The sequence below is a fragment of the Mustela nigripes genome, chromosome 10 (assembly GCF_022355385.1).
Source record: "Mustela nigripes isolate SB6536 chromosome 10, MUSNIG.SB6536, whole genome shotgun sequence".
In the NCBI taxonomy this organism is placed as follows: Eukaryota; Metazoa; Chordata; class Mammalia; order Carnivora; family Mustelidae; genus Mustela; species Mustela nigripes.
This window is the reverse complement of record NC_081566.1, coordinates 61040446-61061576: the sequence shown is the minus strand read 5'-3', so window position 1 is coordinate 61061576 and position 21131 is coordinate 61040446. Positions and strand designations below refer to the sequence as shown.

The following is a 21131-nucleotide window of genomic DNA, read 5'->3' as shown; positions in this document are numbered from 1 at the left end:
ATGTGAAAGTCTCAAATAAAGTATTAACTTATTAAATCCATCAGTTTATTGAAAATAATGCAGCATGAGCAAGTGAAACAAGGAAAGGTGGTAAAATAACAGCAAGTTTATTAATGCGATTCCCTTCTAGGACGGAAGGAATATAAAAGGAATGTGACTATTTCAGTAGTTGCAGAAACAAATCACTTAAAATCAATTTCAAGGCATTTTAAGTTTCTTCTTAAGTTTATGTACATAATCTCTATACCCAATGTGGGGCTCAAACTCATGGCCCCAAGATCACGAGTCACGTGGTCTTCTGACTGAGCCAGCCAGGTGCGCCAAAACATTTCTGATAAAAACTAAGTCATCTTAAAGGCGACAGCAGACATGGTGCTGAAATGGAGAAAGTTTCCATACATTCCATTCAGTACTGGGACCCACTTTTATGACTACTGTTTAATATACAGTGGGGGTCCTAGAAATCAATGGGAAATAGATGGGTAAGTGTTGAGAAAGAACAAAGTGGTATGATTTACAGCTGACAAAATCATTTACATAGAATTTACAATTCCATTTACAATAGGATCAACAGGTAAACCGTGGGTCTAATGAGAGAGGAAGCCTTTTGCCACCGTCAGAGCCTGCTAGAAATGTAATAAAACAGAAGACAGAATTTATAACAACTAAATAAGAAATCATCTAACAGAATATACAAGACTTCTATGGTAAAAATTTGTGATTCCATGTTAAAGAACAAGAAAGATCTCCTGAATAAATTGATGTAGCATGTTTATGTGTGGGAAAACGTCACCAGAATGTTGTTTTCCCGATTGCAGATTCACTCAGAATCCCATCAAGATGTTTTGAGCAAATGTAATGTATTTATACTAAAATGTGTATGGAGGAACCAAGGTCCACAAATAACTCGGTTTGAAAAATGAGAGAGGGCACCTGTCCTCCAAGACAAGAAGATGCTGTAAAGTCAAAGGATTCAAACCCTTGTGATACAAAGGAGGAACCATAAACCAGAGGGAGAAATTATTTATGAAGCAGGGGTGAAGTGGGAAAACGACTTTAATATGTATGGAAAAACACAAAGTTGGAAATACCTCTTACCATACACAAAGGTTGACCCTGGATTCAACCCTCATTCAAGAAGCACTTATGGAACACCACCATGTGTGAAGGGCTTTTCTCATTCCTGGGAATGTGTCCGTGAAAAAAATGCAGAAGCCCTTGCCAGCACTAAAACCTTAACTGCAGAGGGTAAATGTATAAAAGCCAGTAAAAGAAAATGTAAACTTTTTTTTTTTTTTTTTCTTCAGGATCTTGGAGTGGGGAAGGGTTTCTTAAACAAGAGTCAAAAAGCACTTGATGGGTTTGGTGACGGCGTAATTAAACATGAACACACTGTGTGACCATATGGCTCAGAGAAATTCTCTTATATTTCTGTAGGGAGACTCATTCACATTTGCTCCTCATAGTATTGTTTCTGGAACCAACCCCAGTGTTTATCTCATCAGGAAAGGACACCCGAGCTGTGGTGGAAGGACACTATGGACTATACCATGCATCCTTTAAGATACTCGATTACACTCAACAGTACAGATGAGGGCCAAACATGGTATTGAGTGAAAAAACTAGTAACACAATGGGAACAAGAGAATATTGTGCATGTAAATATAGAAGATACATATTTACAACCAATGCTGTACATTCTATGAGGGTATACATACATGTCAAGGGCATATATCAAACACTATTGAGCTGCTTCCTATGGGGGAGGGTGTGAGCGTTGGAATGAGAATTAGGGACAAAGTGAATAAAGATGAAACAAAACAGAAGAAAGGTCTTGTATGGATTGATGGTGATAATGAGTTAAAAATTAAGGAAAGTGACTAACTCAATTCTCCATACTTGAGTCTAGAAGAAAGAAAGGGGAGACATTCCCACCGCAGTTGTGGAAAGATGGCGGTAGGATCCAGTGGTCCCTAAATTGGAAGGTACCTTAGCAGGCAGGCAGTCTGATTTCTGCATCTCTCCCGTATTCTTGGAAAAGATCACCCTCCACTAGACTACAACACAGGGTAGGCTATTCATGGGAAGGAGGCTCTCGTGGGCTCAGAGTTCCTTCTGATGCATGGCCAACGTCACCCTCCCCAAAACACCCAGCCACTAGTGTGAGTTCTGCCGCCTGGTACCGTACATTCTGTCACAGAAGAGCGCCCCAGATGCTCAACGCACCTGCTGTTGTGGTTTGTCACATCTTCCCTCTTCCAGTCCCACATGCCCAGATTTTTCAGCTGTTCTTCCTGCAACCTGTTCAGGGTCTCCTAAAAAGTCTCAGTGATTTACCGCATGACATCAACATCAGCTACTGAATGTGCCTTGTTCGTCTGAGAAGTGTGCTGAAGTCCCGCTGGGGACCAGGCATCTCATAAGGCACTATCATGGGAGCTCAGAAAAAGGAAGCCAATTTTGACAGGGTTATGACTGAAAGGTCTTGAACTAAGAGTCTTGTTCTACTGGGTTTTGAAATATTTAAAGCTCATATAGATCTCTGTTATCCAGAATGAGAGCCTACATTTTATATATTGATTTATTCAGTCATCTGTCCAAGAAATAAATATATTTTCATTGGCACTGAATATATTTCCTGTCCCAAAGGTTCCTGTGGACTCTGGAGACTGGAACATGCTTCTTTGTACCACGGATATAGAATCAAAGACCGGGGACCCAACCCTGGGGAGCAAGCTTGCTTCCAGTCTCCCTTACTGAAACAACTAGAAGGATTTGCCTCCCTTGGGCTCTCTGAATATGGTGGCTGCATTTCACTTCTTCCTGCTTGGTAGCAGCTATGGATTTCTGTGGCCCAAGAAATCAAGATGGCTCCCACTTTGGGACGCCAACCACAATGTCTGTTCATGTTGTCTGGAAATCTAGAGTTCCTCTCTTTAATAACTTTGGGAGATAAGTCCAGTAGGATAAAATGAATCACTATAGTTTGAAGATGGGTCAAAGAATGGGCAGAGAATCTGGAACATTCCACATTAATCAGCTCTTCATTAAAATTTTTAACTAGAAGAAAAATGCAAAGGACTTAGAACAAATTCAACAAGTCCTTTGGGACTGTGTTTTCAGTCAAAATCCTGTAAATGGGCACAGCTCTACACAGCACAAGTTTCCATGCTGGGGAATACAGGGAGGCCCCACTGGGTTTTGTTGGCACTTAAAACTAGTTGGGAACAGGAACCACACAAAGGAGAATATCTTTTAAATCCCCACAGATATCACTGCGGTACTGAATTATATCCATGCTGCTCCAGTGGTTGGTGCACAAATGAAACTGGACAAAACCAGGGAGAAAGTGTCTCTGTGCACATGTCTGGCAGGAAAATCAAGATTAGGAGAAGGAGAAGAGCTAGAATGGCAGGGGAGAAGGGCAGTTGGGAGGTCAGTGCCCCTCCATGACCCACAGGACAGGCAGGAGCAGAGACCATGTTGGCTGTTCGGGAGGCTAGGATTCAGAGCTCTTAACCCTTCCCGTGTCCACCTCCATGACCCCAGGACTCCTCCACTCCACCCAACACATCCAGGCTCTGCAGAGAGGTAGGAACATGAATTTGTTTTCCACATGAAGAAGTGGAGACCCCAGACAGGGCTAGAGTTTTCTCCAAAGTCACATAGCCATAGGACTGGGACTCAGGCTCCTAACGCATGGCCAAGTGTACTCTCTAGTATGAAGCTGTGCCTGGTCTGCAGGAGGGTGTCAACCATGATGTCATGTCATCTCTAATAAGTTAAGGAGAATAGGTTCAGGCTGTCCTATTCTAAGCAAGAAGCGTGAGGGGAGGGAAGGAGTTTCAAAGCTGCTCATGGTGTGTGCATACGAGGCCGGGACGTGGGGACCGATTTCTCTGAGGCTGGTAGACAGACTGTCCTCAGTCACCCAGACCAGGAGAGTCTGAATTGTCCCCTAGAGCTCAGTCTTCCAGATCTACACCTGCAGGAGAAGTAGGGTTGCCGATGAGAGCTGTCACCCCATCTCTTCTGTAATTGCTTTGCTCAGTCTCCTTGTCTTCAAGGCAAGACCTCCACATAGTCGCTGTTACTGTTCTCTGGGGGGAAAAGCAGAAGACCAGCCATGAGGTTCACCACCTAGGAGTCACACGGACCAACCTCACTCAAGGGAAAGAAGCCCTCTTCCCCCGGCACAGGAAGACTCGATGCCACATCAAAGTGACATCTTCAGGGGCAGATGTATTGCAGGGAGTTTTCCCGGCAAAATAGGGGGTCTCTCGGTAAGTTTAGGCATCCAGATTTCCCGCTCCAGATGCCTCCACTCACCTGCAGGAAACCTGTGTCTCCCTCTGAGAGAGAACAGCTGAAGCTTATTCTAAGGACGCCAAGGGAAGGGGAAGAAGCCAGTGAGCTGAGGAGAGGATGTCTCCCCTTTACCTACCAGGGCTAATCAAGCATGGGCAGCCAGGGTGCTAAGTCTCCCGCCCAGTTCTTAGGAAAGAACTTGAAAGTACTCTCCTCTTGGCATTCGTGGCTCATTTATCATTGCTGGACAGGTACGAGCACTGCCCCCACCAGCCTCGGCAGCTCATCCGGGTGTTCCTAAGGGCTGAGGCGCATGATGTTGCTGCCCCCTCTGTGCTTTTGTTCCTGGAAGTTTTGGTGGATCATGGCCATGGGATTGCACCTGTAGCTAAATCTATAGGAAGTGACCTTGTGTGTACGTGGGGGTGCAGTCCTTGGGGGCGGCAGGGGGCTGAGCGGCAAAAGAGGGGTTGTTATTTCCATCACTAAAAACCCACGCTCAGTTTTGCTGGGAGGTGAGAAGCTTGCTGACGGTCCGCGGAGTGACTTAAGCAGCCGGGGTAGAGTGTGGGGTGATTGCAGGCGTCCTGGAACTCTGCCCTTCGCCCTTCTCCCTAGCTAGTGTGTCCCCCCACCCCCAGGGACAACTGAAATCCCTTTGCTTTGGAATCAGACCATTCACGCCACCATGGGAAAACCCGAGTAAACCGTAAATGTCTTAGGAAACCCGTGTTTGATTTAAACCACGTTGTAACTACAGATACTAGAGGTGGTTTTCTGAGGGCAGGTAAGGGGGGGCAGGTAAGCAATTGTGGCTGCTAGTGATACAGTTTGAGGGGCCTCCGCGTGGATTCTCTGCCCTCTGATTTACTGGCCATCTCTCATTTTCCTCCATGGCTTAATTCTGTTAGGGATATATCTGAAATAATTTGGTCCCCTAATACTAAATAAATGAATGCTCAGCAAATACTGAACAAAACGTAACCATATGAGCCTTGGGGAGGGCAGCGAAGCAATGTTCTCGTTGGAAAAATTTGCCTGCTTGTCCATCTGTTCCCAAGCCTGTGGGTCGCTCAGGGTCACAGGATGAGCTTGAGGTCAGCTCTCCCAGAATGCCCTGGGGACCACTCTCTGACCACTCTCTGACCAGCTCTCTGACCAGCTCTCCTGACTAGCCAAGCAGAACGTGGTGGGTGAAGCTTTTAGAGATAAAACAAGAGAACATGGTGTGTATCTGCATAAATTCTACAAAGTCGGCCAGTGGAAGAAATGGAACTGACCCCATGCCAGAGTTTTCACCGTAAATACTATTCAACCCCCATGTCAGAGTTTTTACCGTAAATACTATCCAACTGTATCTGTGATCTTCTCCATCGCGGGCGGGAGCTGGCTTGCTTTATCGGATGTCTAAGTTGAACCACCAGCCCTTGATTTGGTTTCTCAAAGGTGGAAATCAATTCCTTTAGGTTTGAAAAGAGCATCTGGGGAGCACCTTCCACAGTCTGCCAAGATACAAGGAGGAGATCGCTTGTCACCGTCCACTGTGTGTGCAACGTGACACTTCTCCCAGCAGCGGTCTGAGCCCTCAGAGCAGGGCTGCCTCTGGGCTTGCAGACTGAAAACCAGCAGCGGGCGGTTCCTGCTTAAGAGTTCACACCAATAGAAATACACAGAAACCTTTGTTTTGGAGCCCGGCCCCGACTCAAGCTACTGGATTCATCAAGGGAACCCACCCGGGTCTGCAGTACTGAGCGAGCCCCCACCCTTGGTAAGTGTGTCTGGGACAGTTCTTAGAGCTGTCCTGTGGACGGCTGCCCTCTGGGAGTGGATATCAGTTGCGTGCCTGGTTTTCTCAATGATCACGGGGGTTCTCATACAGCTCCATGTCAGTCTGTAGAGAGGGGTGGAAGCCAGAAGGTTCTCGGACAGGTGGTGTGGTTAACCTCCATCAGACACGCTGGTGACACTGAAGTCGGCTGCAGGGATGTTCCATATAAGGTCATCACTTCAACCCTCAGAACAGGTTCTAAGTGCACTGCTACCCCTCCGAGCAATGCCCCGTGTCTGAGTGATAGCCGATTCCTATGCCTCTCCATTTTGTCCAACAAGAGACAAAACGGTGTATTAAGGAATTATCACAATTTCCCAAAGCATGCACGACAAAAGAAAGAGTTTATACGTTGCTTTTTAGAAAACATTTTATGTTGAAATAGTTTCAGACTTGAAGTTGAAAAAATACTTAAAAAATTTTTATACATATCCTTCACCCACACCCCCAATTTTTAAAAAATTCTTTTTATTTTATTGATTTTTTTTTTTTTTGGACAGAGAGAGCACAAGCAGGAGAAGGGGCAGGCTCGATCCCAGGACTCTGAGATCATGACCTGAGCCGAAGGCAGACACTTAACCGACTGAGCCACCCAGGCGCCCCTTACACTCCAAATGTTAACATTTATATTGTACATATTTGCTTTTCATTTTCTTTTTTTAAATGTACACGTGCATACATGTACAAATATAGGGGTGCATAGACATATTCTTTTTAAAAAATATTTTGAGATTAAGTGTAGACATGATAAGTCTTTAACTCTGAAGATGTCAGTATTTCCCAAAAAGCAAGAACATTCCATATCCACACTAGAGTGATTAAAATGAGGAAATTAATCTTGATGTAGTTCTACATGCTAATCTACAGACCTTATTCAAATTTTGTCAGTTGCCTCAATAATGTCTTTCGTAAGAAAAGAAAAATTACACACACACCGACATGTAGATATACTTATATGTGTGTGTGTGTGCGTGCTTGTGTTTGGGGATCATGGTATATTCTAATTTCTTTTCGATTTGACAACAAACGTTAGTATATTGAAGATTCAGAGAAATCCGGCGTGAAAAGTCTGGTTAACCTCATCTCCAAGTGTTTCAAAAATATTATTTCAGGATCCACCGTTAGTAAAGACTCAGCTAATCTTATTATATTCTACTTCCTAAGCCAGAGATATCATTTCAAAACAGAAAGTGTTTTCTGCTTAATTCTCAATAAACCAGAAAAATTAAAGAAACCCCTAAGGCTGCCCATGGACTGATGCTTCCCTTTGCGTTTTCATAGCCCGTGGAGCTCGCTCGTCTTCTCCGTGCTCAGACTCCTCCCCACCTTCCCGTTCCAGCCTGCCCTGTTCCCTCTGTCATCCGCTCACTGGAGTGGCCTCTCCTTTAGTCCAGGTTGGTGCATTTGACCCCTGGGAAATCCAGGGTCTACACATCTGCATAATAGTCTTGAATAGTCAAAAATTCTGCCCATTTCCCTCAGAGAAAGACAAAGTTTACTACAGATCTGACTCTAAACTCTATGTTGCTTCCCTTTTTACAATGCCGCTCCATGGCCACGTCTCAGGTTCTAGAGATGATCTCAGGTTCTCCCCCAATCTTTCATAACTGCTGTTAGAAGAGTTCTCGTATGTTCTTACCTGTATATTGTAAAACCCACGTCCGTCTTTGAAGATTCGATATGTGTAGACAAAATTTTTAAACCTGTGGAAAGATGACTGTGTGAATTGTCATGTTCTCATATGCAAAACCAGATCACCTCTACCTACAACTCTATTTTCCGTGCAATGCTTTTGGCACTCTTGGGTCCCCCGAAGCAACTGATCATTTTCAGGCATTCTCATCTGTGGGAATTTGAAAGAGAAAAAGACTTGGAAACGGGGACCTTTATTCTGATGATGGAAGTCTGGGCTTGTAGCAAAGAGGGTTATGAGAGAGAATTTACTATTTCCATGGTCTTGGTATTCTCTCTAGTTTTTTTCACTCAGCTCTAAGTTGATACAACATAAAAACACCATTGAACCATTCCTGTATTGCTTACTAAATGACATGACCTTGAACTTGATGGAGACGGTTAGTGTTAATTAAAACAGAGAATGTTGCGAATTTTGCCCAAGGAAATGATATATTGTGTTCTTGTTCTTCATTGGCACCCCTGGTTAAGTAATCTAACCAGAATCTAGATAATAGACCCAATCTAGCAAGTTCCAAAGCACAACACAGCATACATACATTACCATATTTCTCCAATTCCAAGACGCCATTAGTTGTAAGGGATCAATTTAACAATAGCTTCCCAGGAGGAACATGCATGCATTCAATGTCTCTGTCAACTGTTTAACATGTTCTGATTCCCCAGAAATATTGAAGTGTAAAAAAAAAAAGATATTAACATGAGGCTCAGATTACCTAATGATCTGCCCATGACTCCCCACGCACCCCCCTCCCCAGGGCTTGCATGTATACCAAAGAATCATTTGTCTGAATTGGAAATTTAGAAACAACTTAGAGCTTTAAGGTACAGAAGATTTGATCACTTGTTGCCTGGAGGCTTTGACAATTGACTTCAAACCCCCATCCTTTTTGTGGGGGTTCCTGAGGCCAGAATAAGCCAGTGGGTGTCCCCAAGTCACATTGCAAACAACAAAACATTTCACATGAGTCCTTATCCACATGTAAGAGGTCTCAGAAACTTCTTTCCACAGTGATATCATTCCAATAGAGATCCAAGCGAGGTCCACACATTGCATTTGGCTGATCACATAGTTTTTTGAAACCCAACTATCATGTGTTTAATTCTTAAATGACTTCATTTTTAGTTACGTCCTTGTCTTATCAACTAAGAAAATCTGCACCAGAGGAGTATGGAAGACTAAAACCAACGGAGCTTCTATTATTAACCAGTCCAAAAGCCATTTACTTCAAGTTCTAAAGACAGACATTGCTCAAATATCATTTTATTTATTTATTTATTTGAGAGAGAGAGAGAGAGAGAGAGAAAGCACAAGCAGGGAGTGCAGCAGGCAGAGGGAGAAGCAGGCTTGCCCCTGAGCAGGGAGTGTAAAGTGGGGCTCGATCCCAGGACCCGGGGATCATGACCCAAGTTGAAGGCAGATACTTAACTGACTGAGCTGCCCAGGTGCCCCAAATATGATCTTTTTCTTTGCAAAGCATTTAAAATGAAATTAAAAAAAAAAAAAAAAAAAACAAGCCACGTTACAACAGTGCTTGACAAAGAAATGGATTTATTGAACTTGTGATACCTACATGTCTTTATTTTGGAATGTTTAGGGGAAAAAAACTCGATCAGAGATTATATAGCAGTGAGATGAGTATCTACTTCATAGGGCTATAGTGGCATTGGGTAAACATAGACATTTCTTTTTTAATGTCCCTTGTTACAGTTATTATATAAAATTTGTAAAAGAAACGGTGTTTTTCAGCATGCATTTGTACTAAACATTTATAAAAAGACCCAGCTTACCCTAGGTCTTCACCCCATCACCAGGGGTAGCAGGGGGCCCTCCCTGACCAATGCTCGCAGTCTTGCCTCCACTGTGCCTCGAACCTCCGGGCCCCGCTCACCCGCTCAGCCCCTGCTGTCATCATCAGAGGACGGCCAGTCTTGCAGGTCATCTTCTCTAGACATCCCTGTCACCTTCTTGCTCTAAGAGCAACTGGCTCTGCGCCAAGATACAGCCTCCCCTGTCCCATCTACAAGGCTGCTTCTTTCTCCCGAAGCCCCCTCCCTGCAGGGCCTGGAGGGGAGGCCAGTTTTCTTGTTGTTGGGGCTTTTCTGGGCTGTTGTCCTCCTGCCTCCAAACCCAGTACTTTCCACGGCGTTAGGTGATGTTGCCTACCACCCCCCTCTGCTGCGGCATCTCCTGCCCTGGCTTGTTGCCACTCGTTTCTCTGGGCTCCAGCTCTTAGCTCACAGTCACTGTCTTCAGAGCTACTCCTGCCTCCATCTCTGGCAACTGCAGTCCATACGTACACCACCCTTCAGCTCTGCAGGTCCTCAGGTCCTCGAACTTTCTCCTCCAGTGGGCTCATCCTGTACCTACGTCAACCCCTCACTCTGTGTTCACAACCAGGATGGTGGGGCCCAGGGCAAAATGAAAAGAGAAGGCCCCTTGCTAACAAATGGTTAGGGAGCACCTGGGTGGCCCAGTCGGTTAAGCATCTGCCTTTGGCTTGGGTCATAAACCCAGGGTCCTGGGATCAAGCCCCATGGTGGGCTCGCAGCTCAGCAAGAAATCAGCTCAGCTCTGCTTCTCCCTCTGCCCCTCCCCCCATGCTTGCTCACTTTCTCAAATAGATAAAATCTAAAAAAAAAAAAAAAAAAAAAAAAGGATGTACTTAAAAAACAAAATAACCCCCACACCCCCATAATGTTTAGAAATTTCGAGATGGTGATAGCAGAGTATTGAAGCCCTGTGAATGCTGGCTCTGGGCAACGGCATGGGTTGTACGTCCTGCTTATAACTTTGAGCTTGTGGTTGCCCGTACCTGCAACCTTTTCCTCCTGTGAATGCCGCGCATCCCGCTCTCTGGCCCCCACTGCCAGGGCCTTTCCTTCCTTCACTGACCCCATCAGTCCCTCGACCCCAGAGCCGCTGGTCCTCCGGCCTGACCACCTTCCACTGTTCGCGCTCGCCTGCCCTCGTTCCGTTGGCCTGCTGACCGGTCTCACTTTCAGTTCGAATCGCCCCGGAGGCCTCCAGGCAATCACTGACAGCTCCGCTCCCTCAGCCGTGAGTGTACACGGCCCCCTTTCTTCAGAAACCCGAATACCTCACTTCACCGATGACTTCCCAGAGATTCAAGCAATCAGAAGAGCATCCCCAGACTCTGAGCCGCCACAGCTTTTGTCCTGGGCGCTCAGATCCTCAGCCCTCACAACCACGCACAAGCATTGCATGCCACTCTCTGGAGCTAACCCCTCTTCCACTGAAGGCTGCCCATCGTCATCTGCTCAAGGACTTAGTTCTGGCAATTTCTTCCTCTCTCTCTCTGGTGTCATTAATTATTTTTCTTTATCCAACAGCCAGGGTGGCCCTTATTCAAACATGCGAATCAGTTGTTTTTTGACTTATAGAGCTTTATTAACTTTTCCCACTTGTTCAAAAGACGTCCCCATACAGATAAATAGCATAAATATTTGTAATCGACTTGCAATCGATATGCCTTTGATTTTAGCATAAAGTATTTTGTCATTGATTCTTATTTCATCTAATGTTTAATAAGTGCCTTTAAGTTGTGTGCCCCCAAAAACGTGAGTCAAGTCACGTCCCTCCCTTGCACAAAAATATGCTTGATTTTTTTTTTAAGTTTTCTTTAAGAGATTACTTGTAAGTGATCTCTACGCCCAACATAGGACTCAAACTCATAACCCTGAGATCAAGAGTTGTATAGTCTTCCAACTGAGCCAGCCAGACACCCCAAATCTGGTCAATTTCAAATAAGAAAAATAAGAATGGTATGTGTGTGTGTGTCTGTCTGTCTGTGTGTCTGTGTGTGTGGCAGATGGCAGGCGGTGTTTCTGTATCAACGGGTCTCAAATCTTATAAAGCTATAATTAAGACAGTGAGAAGAGTTGCAGGGCAGAAAAGATATTAATGGGATAACACAGAGAGCCCAGAAACAGACCCATACCTGACTGAAAACTTGGTATATGACACAGCTGACACAGCAGATCAGTGAGGAGGGATGGACTATTTATTTGTTAAATGGGGATGGTAATGTCTTAATGTGGAAATAAATAAAATTGGATCCCTATTTCACATTCTGGTTGAAAACAAAACAGTGAGCTCAGGAGAAGGAAGTGTAAGCGAACAACTTCATGACCTTGAAATAAGGAAGGAGCTCTTACATCACCAAAAGTACGAGCCCTAAGAAAAGATTAATAAACTCAGTCTGTTAAAATTAAAGCTTCCAATTATCAAAATGTATTATTAACAGAGTGAGAAAGTCCACAGATGGGGAGAAATCACCCCAATGCTACTGTATGAGAAGAACATTAATGTACCTTTTAAAAAAGGGTGATGAAATGTCCAATAAACACATGAAGAGAGGTCTTCCTTCTCTATCAATCAGGGAAATACAAATTAAACCACAATTAGATATCATTTCATACCAGATTGGCAAAGACATGAGAGTTTACTCATGGAAGATATTGGCCGTGATGTGAAGCTATCGAAGGTTCTATGTACAACGAAGGGGGATGTAATCAGATACTAATGTCTTGGGGAGCAATTTGGCAAAGTTTATGAAAGCTGAAATGCATACAATCTGTAAGCCCAAATGTGCAGTTTTTGAGACTGGCAATATTGGCACAAAAGTGGCAGTGCCAAAATTATATTCTTTATTAAAAAAGCAGAGATCACAGAAACTAAAGATTTAATAGCTTAAAACAGCTTTACAATCTAGAAAATTATAAATATAAAGTATTAAGTAAAAGTATACATTAATGAAAATACATAAGGTAAATAGATATTTTCTAATATAAGCTATCATTAGATTAGATTCATTGGGGTACCTGGGGGGCTCAGTCAGCTCAGCATCTGGCTCTGGCTTTCAGCTCAGGTAGTGATCTCAGAGTCTGGGATTGGAGCCCCATGGCAGGCTCCGAGCTCAGCGCAGAAGCGGCTTAAGATTCCGTCCTCTCTCCGTCTCCCACTGCTCCTTCCCCACCTCTCTTTCCCTCAAATTAATAAATAAAATTAATTAACGGACATACAAAAACCAACCACTCCACAGGCTCCAAACCTTATTACATGTTCACTGACAATGAAAAATTCAAAGTAAAATGGGTCTTTTTAGTATAATTTTGATGTGAAAGAAGGGAAGGAGAGAGGCAGGGATGAGGGAAGGGGGGGGCGGGGAGGGAGAGTGAAGCAGCCTGGGCCTCTCGCAGTTCTGACGGCTTTCCAGGCAAACGTTTCCACCCGCTGGAGAAGCATTGTTTGTTGATAAGGTTTGGGGAAGGCTAAGGATGCCGAGTTTAAGCTCACGGAATACTTTCCTCTGATTTGTTCACCTTCAAGCAACCTCATCCCTTGTCCTGCAACTTGGGGAAAAAAATCTGTTTTGAAACTTCTGGATCTTTATAGAAGTTGGTGTCTTTTTACTGAGAGCAGAGTTTGCCACTTGAGCCATTCGTAATGTCAGTGGTTACGTCTCTAAGATTCTCCATGCTCACAGGCGGCTCTGAAAGGGTCTTTATCCAAACATAAACACAAAAACAAAACAAATAGTTGAAAAGGCCTCACTGTAATTCTAGCTGTAGCGGACACAGTGTTATCTTAGTTCCAGGCGTACCGTACAGTGAGTCAACACTTCTGTGTTGTCACCGTGTGTCACCCGTGTGTCACTGGGTGGTCATCACAAGAGCCCCCCTTCATCCGCATCACCTGGGGACTGTCCCCCCCCCACCCCCCCATCTCCCCTCTGGTGACCAGCAGGGCGTTCTCTCGAGTGAAGAGCCTGTTTCTTGGTTTGTCTCTTCCTTCCCTTTGTTCGTTTGTTTTGTTAACCTAACTTCCACATCAGAGTGAAATGGAACCGTATGCCCACAAGATCGGGTGCTGATAATTCATACCAACTTCAGTTGTGATCGTTCTGGTTGAGTAAACAGCTTGTGATGTCTCCCTGGAATGGATACCAACGAGAGGCGTGAACTCGGGCGCATGTAACTATACGGATGAATCTCAAAGTAATTACTCTGGGTTCGGACTAAAAGGGCTACTACTTTAAGATTTGGTGTACGTTACGAATTCTGGAAAATACATAGGAATCTATAGGGCCAGAAAGTAGATGATGCTGTGTTGGGGCCTTGGCGGGTGGTGTGGGAGGGAAGTTCACAAAGGGGCTTGAGGGTGTTTGGGGAGGTGACGAAAATGTTCATTATTTGAGCTGTGGTGGTGGTTTCATGAGTGCAGACAAATGTTAAAATTCATCAAATTGTACACTTTTATTTTATATCGATGATTCCTCAATAAAGCTATAAAGACCATGGCATAAAAAGGTATATGAAAACAATCCCAATTGCTCTAATATAGAAACCAAATTTAAGTCCATTTTACATACATGATTCTCACTGTTTTCACGGTTCATCTTGACGTTAGAGAGAAAACAAATATTTCCTCTATTTGCTGTTGAGGCCTTAGTAAATATGCCGTGTCTTGACCTCCAGCGGGAGAGTGACCCACGGTGAGGGCGGCTCTGGGCAGGACAACCGGGAAGAGGTCCAGATGGGCACTCAATTATTTCTAAGGTTTGTAATACTTGGTGTATTGAGATACCTGCTTTCCTGGCTATCCCGTGGAAATCTTCAACGTCATTTAAATGTGAGAAATACACAGGGCTTATAAAGCCCATTTTAAAATCTTTGGCATAACCATTTAGTTGAGATGGAAATTTTCAGCGGGAGAAGATCAGAATAGGGGCGCCTGGGGGGCTCTGTCACTTAAGCCGCTGCCTTTGGCTCAGGTCATGATCCCCGGGTCTGGAGTCGAGTCCTGGATGGGGCTCCCCACTCAGCGGGGAGCCTGCTTCTCCCTCTGCCTCTGCCCCTCCCTTTGCTTGTGCTCTCTCTCTCTCTTTCTCTCTCTCAATCGCAAATAAATAAATAAATAAGATATTTTAAAAAGAAAGAAAAGGCCAGAATGCAGCTTTTCTGAGCTTCTGCCTATCTTTGAATTGCTTTACTCTTTCCAGTGGGGCTTAGCCTTACAAAAGGCCACCATGCGAGGCTCTGTTCAGGGGTCTCGGTGTCCTCCATTCATGACGAGTCCACACCTAGCAGACGACCTCACGTTGTCACCAGTGAGGCAGGGAAACTTCTTCACCTTCAAGTCTGTAGTTTTATTTTAAACCAGACATTAAAAGGTCAGTTGAAGGAAATGCAACTGTCGGCCCTATGATGACAACTAGGTAGTCTGTATTTCTCTGGGCCCTGACGCAAGTGTGAAACACGCATCAATAAAAAGTGTTTTAAGACTTTTGACTTCCGGCCTTCTCGCTCGTCTTGATTGGACTGTGCCTTGGCACAACCTTTTATGCCGCTAATTGGTGAAGGTGTGTTAAAATGTTAAAAATTCTAGGATTTTATCCTAAGGAGAGAGTTGGGCAAACTTGCAAAGATGTATGCACAAAAATGTTAACTATCTCAAGTTCCATTGGGTCCATCGGACCGAAGTGAAATAACCTAAATGTATGGTTATGTACCAGTTATGACAGATCCCAGCAATAAAATAGTGAGCGATCACAAAAAGATGATGTGTATTAGCTTTCTTTGACGATACCAACAATGCACTGACAAAAAAATTTTGTAAACTGTCGCGTGTAATAAATCAGGGGCATAGACAACAGTCTGGAGGCGCATATACTGAAATATTAGAAATGGTCATTTTCATGTGGTGAAACCGAGAACATTTCTGCTTTCTTTTGGTGGCTCTTTTTTGGATCTTTCCCTACCATGGATTTTTCTAAAATAATAAAAACGTTTGAAACATCTTTTTCTCCATGAGCCCTAGAGTCTTTCCAAAGATCTCAGAATCTGAGAGAACCCCCTCCGCAGGGATCTCCCACTCCGCCTTCCTGTTGCTGTGTCCTCCCGAGGGAGGGAGGACCTGCGGCCCCCCCACCTGCGGCCTGCTGCCGGCTACAGAAAGTCCCCCTGCCCCTCAGGCCCACAGCGCTGGCCCTCGAATCTCCCCACATCTACTCCGTTTTGACTCTACTGATTCTAGAGGCAGCCCCGGTTTCAGCTTCTCACACTCACCAAGTCACACTGCAGAGAGAGTGGTTTGGCACGTTGGCGTTTTCTATCAGGCTCTGCGATCAAGTCACATTTCCTGTCCACATTTACCACAGAGCTTTCTGTTCAATACTATCTGCTGCTGGGCCAACTCTACGCATGGCTTTATTTCTAAACTTCCCCCTAATGTTTTTGTTTAGGTCTGGGAAGGCACGGACTTTGGGATGTTGCCATCTGAACGCAGCAAAGAAGACGGGGCCGCCCAGATTCTGGAAGCAGAATAGTAGGACCCCACAGATCAGGGTCTGCTGCCAAGCCCTCAAGTCCTCTGCTTGGGTGCGTCATAACACAGTTCCAGGGTCACAACCTTGAACATATTCCAGCGGCCCTGGGGACATCGGTAAGAGGGGTCATAATGACATACTGCCAAGTTAGGCTTGGACAATTGTTTAATAAGAAGCTCCTGTTTCTTTCCCCACAAAATAGGGATAATGTCACCTACTAGAAACAGCTTTGCAAAGAGTCAATGAGATAAGGAATGCGACCTGCTGACCAGTGTTTGGCTCAGAGGAACGCACCTTCATGGTGGCTCTGAATGCACAGATTCGGGAAAGTAGGCTACGCCTGGTGTTGCACACCACTTTGCCTTTGCTCACATAAGGTTGTGCATCGGAGCATGGGTTGCTCTGTGTGACCTTTCCTGTACCCACCTTGCAAGAGCCTCTCTGTCCTTCCCTGTATCATGACCCTGTTTGGTTTTCATCATCTTGTTTCCTCTGCTGAAATGCATGTGCATGAGGGCAAGCCCGATGCCTGTAGTATTTATCACTATTTCACCAGTGCCTAGAACCGTGTCTGCAGCATAAGAGGTGCTTGGTAAATGCTCACTGAATGAATACCTACAGGTACTATTATTCATCCTCCAGGTCCCAGTTCTGTCCAGGCTCTCCGCAGCTCACCGAGTGAGTCCTTCCTGCTCTCAGTCCCTGTACGCCCTGACGCGAGTGAAGTCATCTGCATGTGCTCTATGGTATCTTTTTTTCCCCATTAATTTCTTTTTTTTCCCCACTAGGCTTTGAGCTATGTTGAAGGCACCAATCAAGTGCCTAGCATAGTGCCTGGCATATAAGAAACTTTCAATATTTATTGAACCACTAGAATCTAGTTCAATTCGTTGTTCAATTAGTAGAACAACTAAGTCTGTACCGAGCTGTGTGATCATTTCACAAGGATCGTGCTAAGGTCCGTTTTGATGGGAGCCATTTGACCTGAGCCTTAAGCCTGGCAGACCTGAAACGTGTCTGCCTTTCAGGGACATGGGCAGGCAAGAGGGCGAGGCCTGGTTATGGGCAGATGGCCCCCAAATATGTATTCCTCCCTCTTCATTTGACTTTTTAACTATTTTTCACCTTCCTTGGTGACTTGCGCTTTAGAAGAACACATAAGCTGGGTTGATACTCCACAAAATAGTTGAAAATAAATATTGATTTTTAAAGAGAATTCCAGTAGAGACTACCCACCCTGAGGTCTAGATCAGGGTCTCCTGTCTTTATGATATCTCTTGCAACTTCTTTTCCCATTCCGGCTGCTTGCCTCGCCATTGCTAATTCCTCACCATCTCCCACCGGGAGACACAACCACAGCCATCTGTCCCCTTTGGTGCATCCTCCATACATCAGATTGCGTCCTTAAATCTCCTGTTGGGACTTTGGAGGGTTCTAGTCTTGTCACTTGCCTGCTTGGGAAGCAGCTACATCTCCCCGCTGTCTATGGACCCATTCTTCTCAGACCCGATAATATTAGTCCAAACCTACTTTTCCAAAAGCTGGTTTCCAAGCTACCTTTTGGGAACCCTGTATGATTCATGCGTGCTTTCAAACGTCCTGCCTCTAGACCTCTGTTCCTGCTCCTTTCCCTCCCTGACATGCCTTCTATCCCATTTCCATGTGATCAAATCTTACCACACTTCCAGGTCCCAGCTCAAATACCATCTCCTAAGAAGACTCTCTTGCTCATATTTTCTCTCCAATTTGTATAAAACTGTCTCTTCCTAAATTTATATTTTATTCTTTTTAAATTGATTTACATGCTTTGGATCTCCTTGGGGAAAAAAAAATGCAGGTTCCCTATTGAAATTCCCCTGACTCCTAGCACAGCGTTTGAAGAGATTAGCAGGGATTCACTACTTTTTTGTACACTTTTTTTTTCATTACAAAAGTCATAAATGCACATAAAAAACATTTAAACAGTGTAAAGTTATCAAATGAATACCTGCGCCACTTCTCCCCCAAGTCACTCTTTCTCAATTTCCTAGCTGTAACCACTGTTGCAAGTCTCTTACATACCTCCTAGAAATTGTGTTAAGAATATGCAAGGATGGGGGCACCTGGGTGGCTCAGTGGGTTAAGCCGCTGCCTTCAGCTCAGGTCATGATCTCAGGGTCCTGGGATCAAGTCCCACATCGGGCTCTCTGCTCAGCAGGGAGCCTGCTTCCTCCTTTCTCTCTCTCTCTGCCTGCCTCTCTGCCTGCTTGTGATCTCTCTCTGTCAAATAAATAAATAAAAATCTTTAAAAAAAAAAAAAAGAATATGCAAGGATCCAGGCATACTTTTTTTTTTTTACACAAATGGGATCACGTTTTACATCTTGCCCTTTTCTTACCATAGACATTAGAGTTTTTTTCATACCATATATGGATTTACCCAATCTTCTTAATCAATTTGCACATTCTCATGCTGTCATAAGTAAGATAAAGTGGGCTATTATAAGGTCATATAAGATAAATGTTTTTAAAAAAATCTTTTAAAGTAATCTCTAGACTTGGAGTGCCTGGATGGCTAGTCAGTTAAGTGTCTGCTTCAGCTCAGGACTCTGATCCCAGAGTCCTAGGATCAAGCCCCATGTTGGACTCCCTGCTCAGCGGGGTGTCTGCTTCTCCCTCTCCCTCTGCTGCTCCCCCTGCTTATGCTTAGTCTCTCTCTCTCTCTCTCTCTGTCAAATAAATAAATAAAATCTTTAAAAGAAGAAAAACTAATCTCTACGCACAACAGGGGCTCACACTCACAATTCCAGGATCAAGAGTCGCATGCTCTACTGACTCAGCCAGCCACGGTAGGTTTATTTATTCACTAATAGGTGAATTGGGGGTCGAAGGTTACATCCATGAATTTTATATTTGGGTCACATTGCCATTTGAAGAGACTGTGTGCGCCTGTGCGATGGTGTCTGCTTCCTGGCACCCTAACTTTGTCTGAGTATTTCCATAGTTTTAATTCTTGCTTATTGAACATTTGAAAACAGTATCTCATTATTCTTCCGGTTTCTATTTCTCTAGTTATGAGGGGGATCTAGCATTTTTCTTTCTTTCTTTTTCACTCTCTCTTTCCAAGAACCTCCTTCTCTTTCCCTTTCCCTAGTTTTGTTTTGACTTTTTAAAAAACACTGATCTACCTGGCGATTCACAGACCTGTACCCCTGGGGATAAAAATATATGTTTATAAAAAATAAAAAATTAAAAAAACAAAACAAAACAAAAGAAATACTGATCTGTTTACGAGGTTCACTTGTCTTGTCAGTTTGCTGATAGTCTCTTAAGTTGTTTTTATCACAGTTTTGTTTTTTTTTTTTTAATAGTGGTCAGATTCATCAGATTTTTCTTTTTTGGCTTCTGGGCTTTACCTCCTGCCTAGAAAGTCCCTTCTCAACCCCAGGCATATATTTTAAAAGTTCATCATTTCTTCTTAGTACGCATGGTTTCACGTTTTTAAAAAAAATAACTTATGCATTAGAATCACTTCAAATTAATTTACTTCAAGAAGAAAGGCATTCAGGTGTATTTTTTTTTTTCTTTTTGAAATGACCAGTCAAACACCCAACACCATTCATGGTTGTTCAACATCATTGATGAGAAACATGCTTTTAAATCATATGCTAAATTCCAATGTATTGGCCTTATTTCTATCAGACTCTGTATTCTATTCCACTGATCTGTCAGCACCAAACTCCTTTTCTCTCAAAGTTTTTTTTTTAAGATTTTATTTATTTATTTGACAAAGACAGCACAAGCAGGAGAAATAGCAGAGAAAGAAAGAGAAGCAGATTACCCACTGAGCAGGGATCCAGATACAGGACTTGATCCCAGGACCCTGAGATCATGAGTTGAGCCAAAGGCAGACGCTTCACCAGCTGAGCCACCCAGGTGCCCCTAAGATTTTATTTTTACATAATCTCCACATGTCAGGTGGGGCTCCAACCTATAACCCCCAAGATCAATAGTCACATGTTCCACTGATTGAGTCAACTAGGCACCCTTAGTTCCTTTTAAAAATAAAAAATATTTTGGGGCACCTGGGGAGCTCAGGGGGTTAAAGCCTCTGCCTTCGGCTCAGGTCGTGATCCCAGGGTCCTGGGATCAAGACCCATGTCAGGCTCTCTGCTTGGCGGGGAGCCTGCTTCCCCCTCTCTCTCTCTCTGCCTGCCTCTCTGCCTACTTGTGATCTCTGTCTGTCAAATAAATAAATAAATAATCTAAAAATAAAAAATATTTTGTGTTCCATGTCCCACCTGAATAAACTTTATGATTCTTGATGAAAACTTTAAAAATTCTGTTAATCTTTTTTACTGGAATCATACTGAATTTATAGATTAATTGTGGCAAACTGATATGCTTCCAAATTGAGTCCCTAATTTCCTGTACATCTTCTAGTGAGTTCCCCAGTAAGTACTGAAGTTTTCTTCCTACAAACCTTACACATTTCATATCCCTTTATTCCTGAATATTATTATTTTTTTTTTGCTAACAAGTTTTATTATGTTTTCTCACTGGTTACTGTTGTTTTTTTTTTTAAGATTTTATTTATTTATTTGACAGACAGAGATCACAAGCAGGCAGAGAGGCAGGCAGAGGGAGAGAGGGGGAGGCAGGCTCCTGCTCAGCAGAGAACCCGATGTGGGGCTCTATCCCAGGACCCTGGGATCATGACCTGGGCCAAAAGCAGAGGCTTAACCCACTGAGCCACCCAGGCGCCCTGGCTACTGTTTTTTTAAATGAAAAAGATATTGATCTAAATTTGAATTTTATAAGCAGAGAAACTGAATGTTCTTAAATTTACTTTTTTTTTAAAGATTTTATTTATTTATTTGACAGAGAGAGATCACAGTAGGAGAGAGGAAGGGAAGAGATCACAGAGAGAGGAAGGGAAGCAGGCCCCCTGCTGAGCAGAGAGCCCGACGTGGG

The 21131-nt window shown here is 43.9% G+C and overlaps 1 protein-coding gene across 1 annotated transcript in view; it reads right to left on the bottom strand.

Annotated features, from left to right (window-relative positions):
- Positions 1 to 703: 703 nt before the first annotated feature.
- Positions 704 to 21131, bottom strand: part of SH2D1B (SH2 domain containing 1B) — a 22914-nt gene continuing 2486 nt past the window's right edge. The window contains exons 2-4 of the mRNA XM_059414124.1: positions 7776 to 7839; positions 5645 to 5810; positions 704 to 4100 (exon numbers count right to left, since the gene is read on the bottom strand). Of these exons, the coding sequence (XP_059270107.1) occupies positions 4063 to 4100; positions 5645 to 5810; positions 7776 to 7839 (268 nt within the window). The 3' untranslated portion in view covers positions 704 to 4062. The remainder of the gene's footprint in view (positions 4101 to 5644; positions 5811 to 7775; positions 7840 to 21131) is intronic.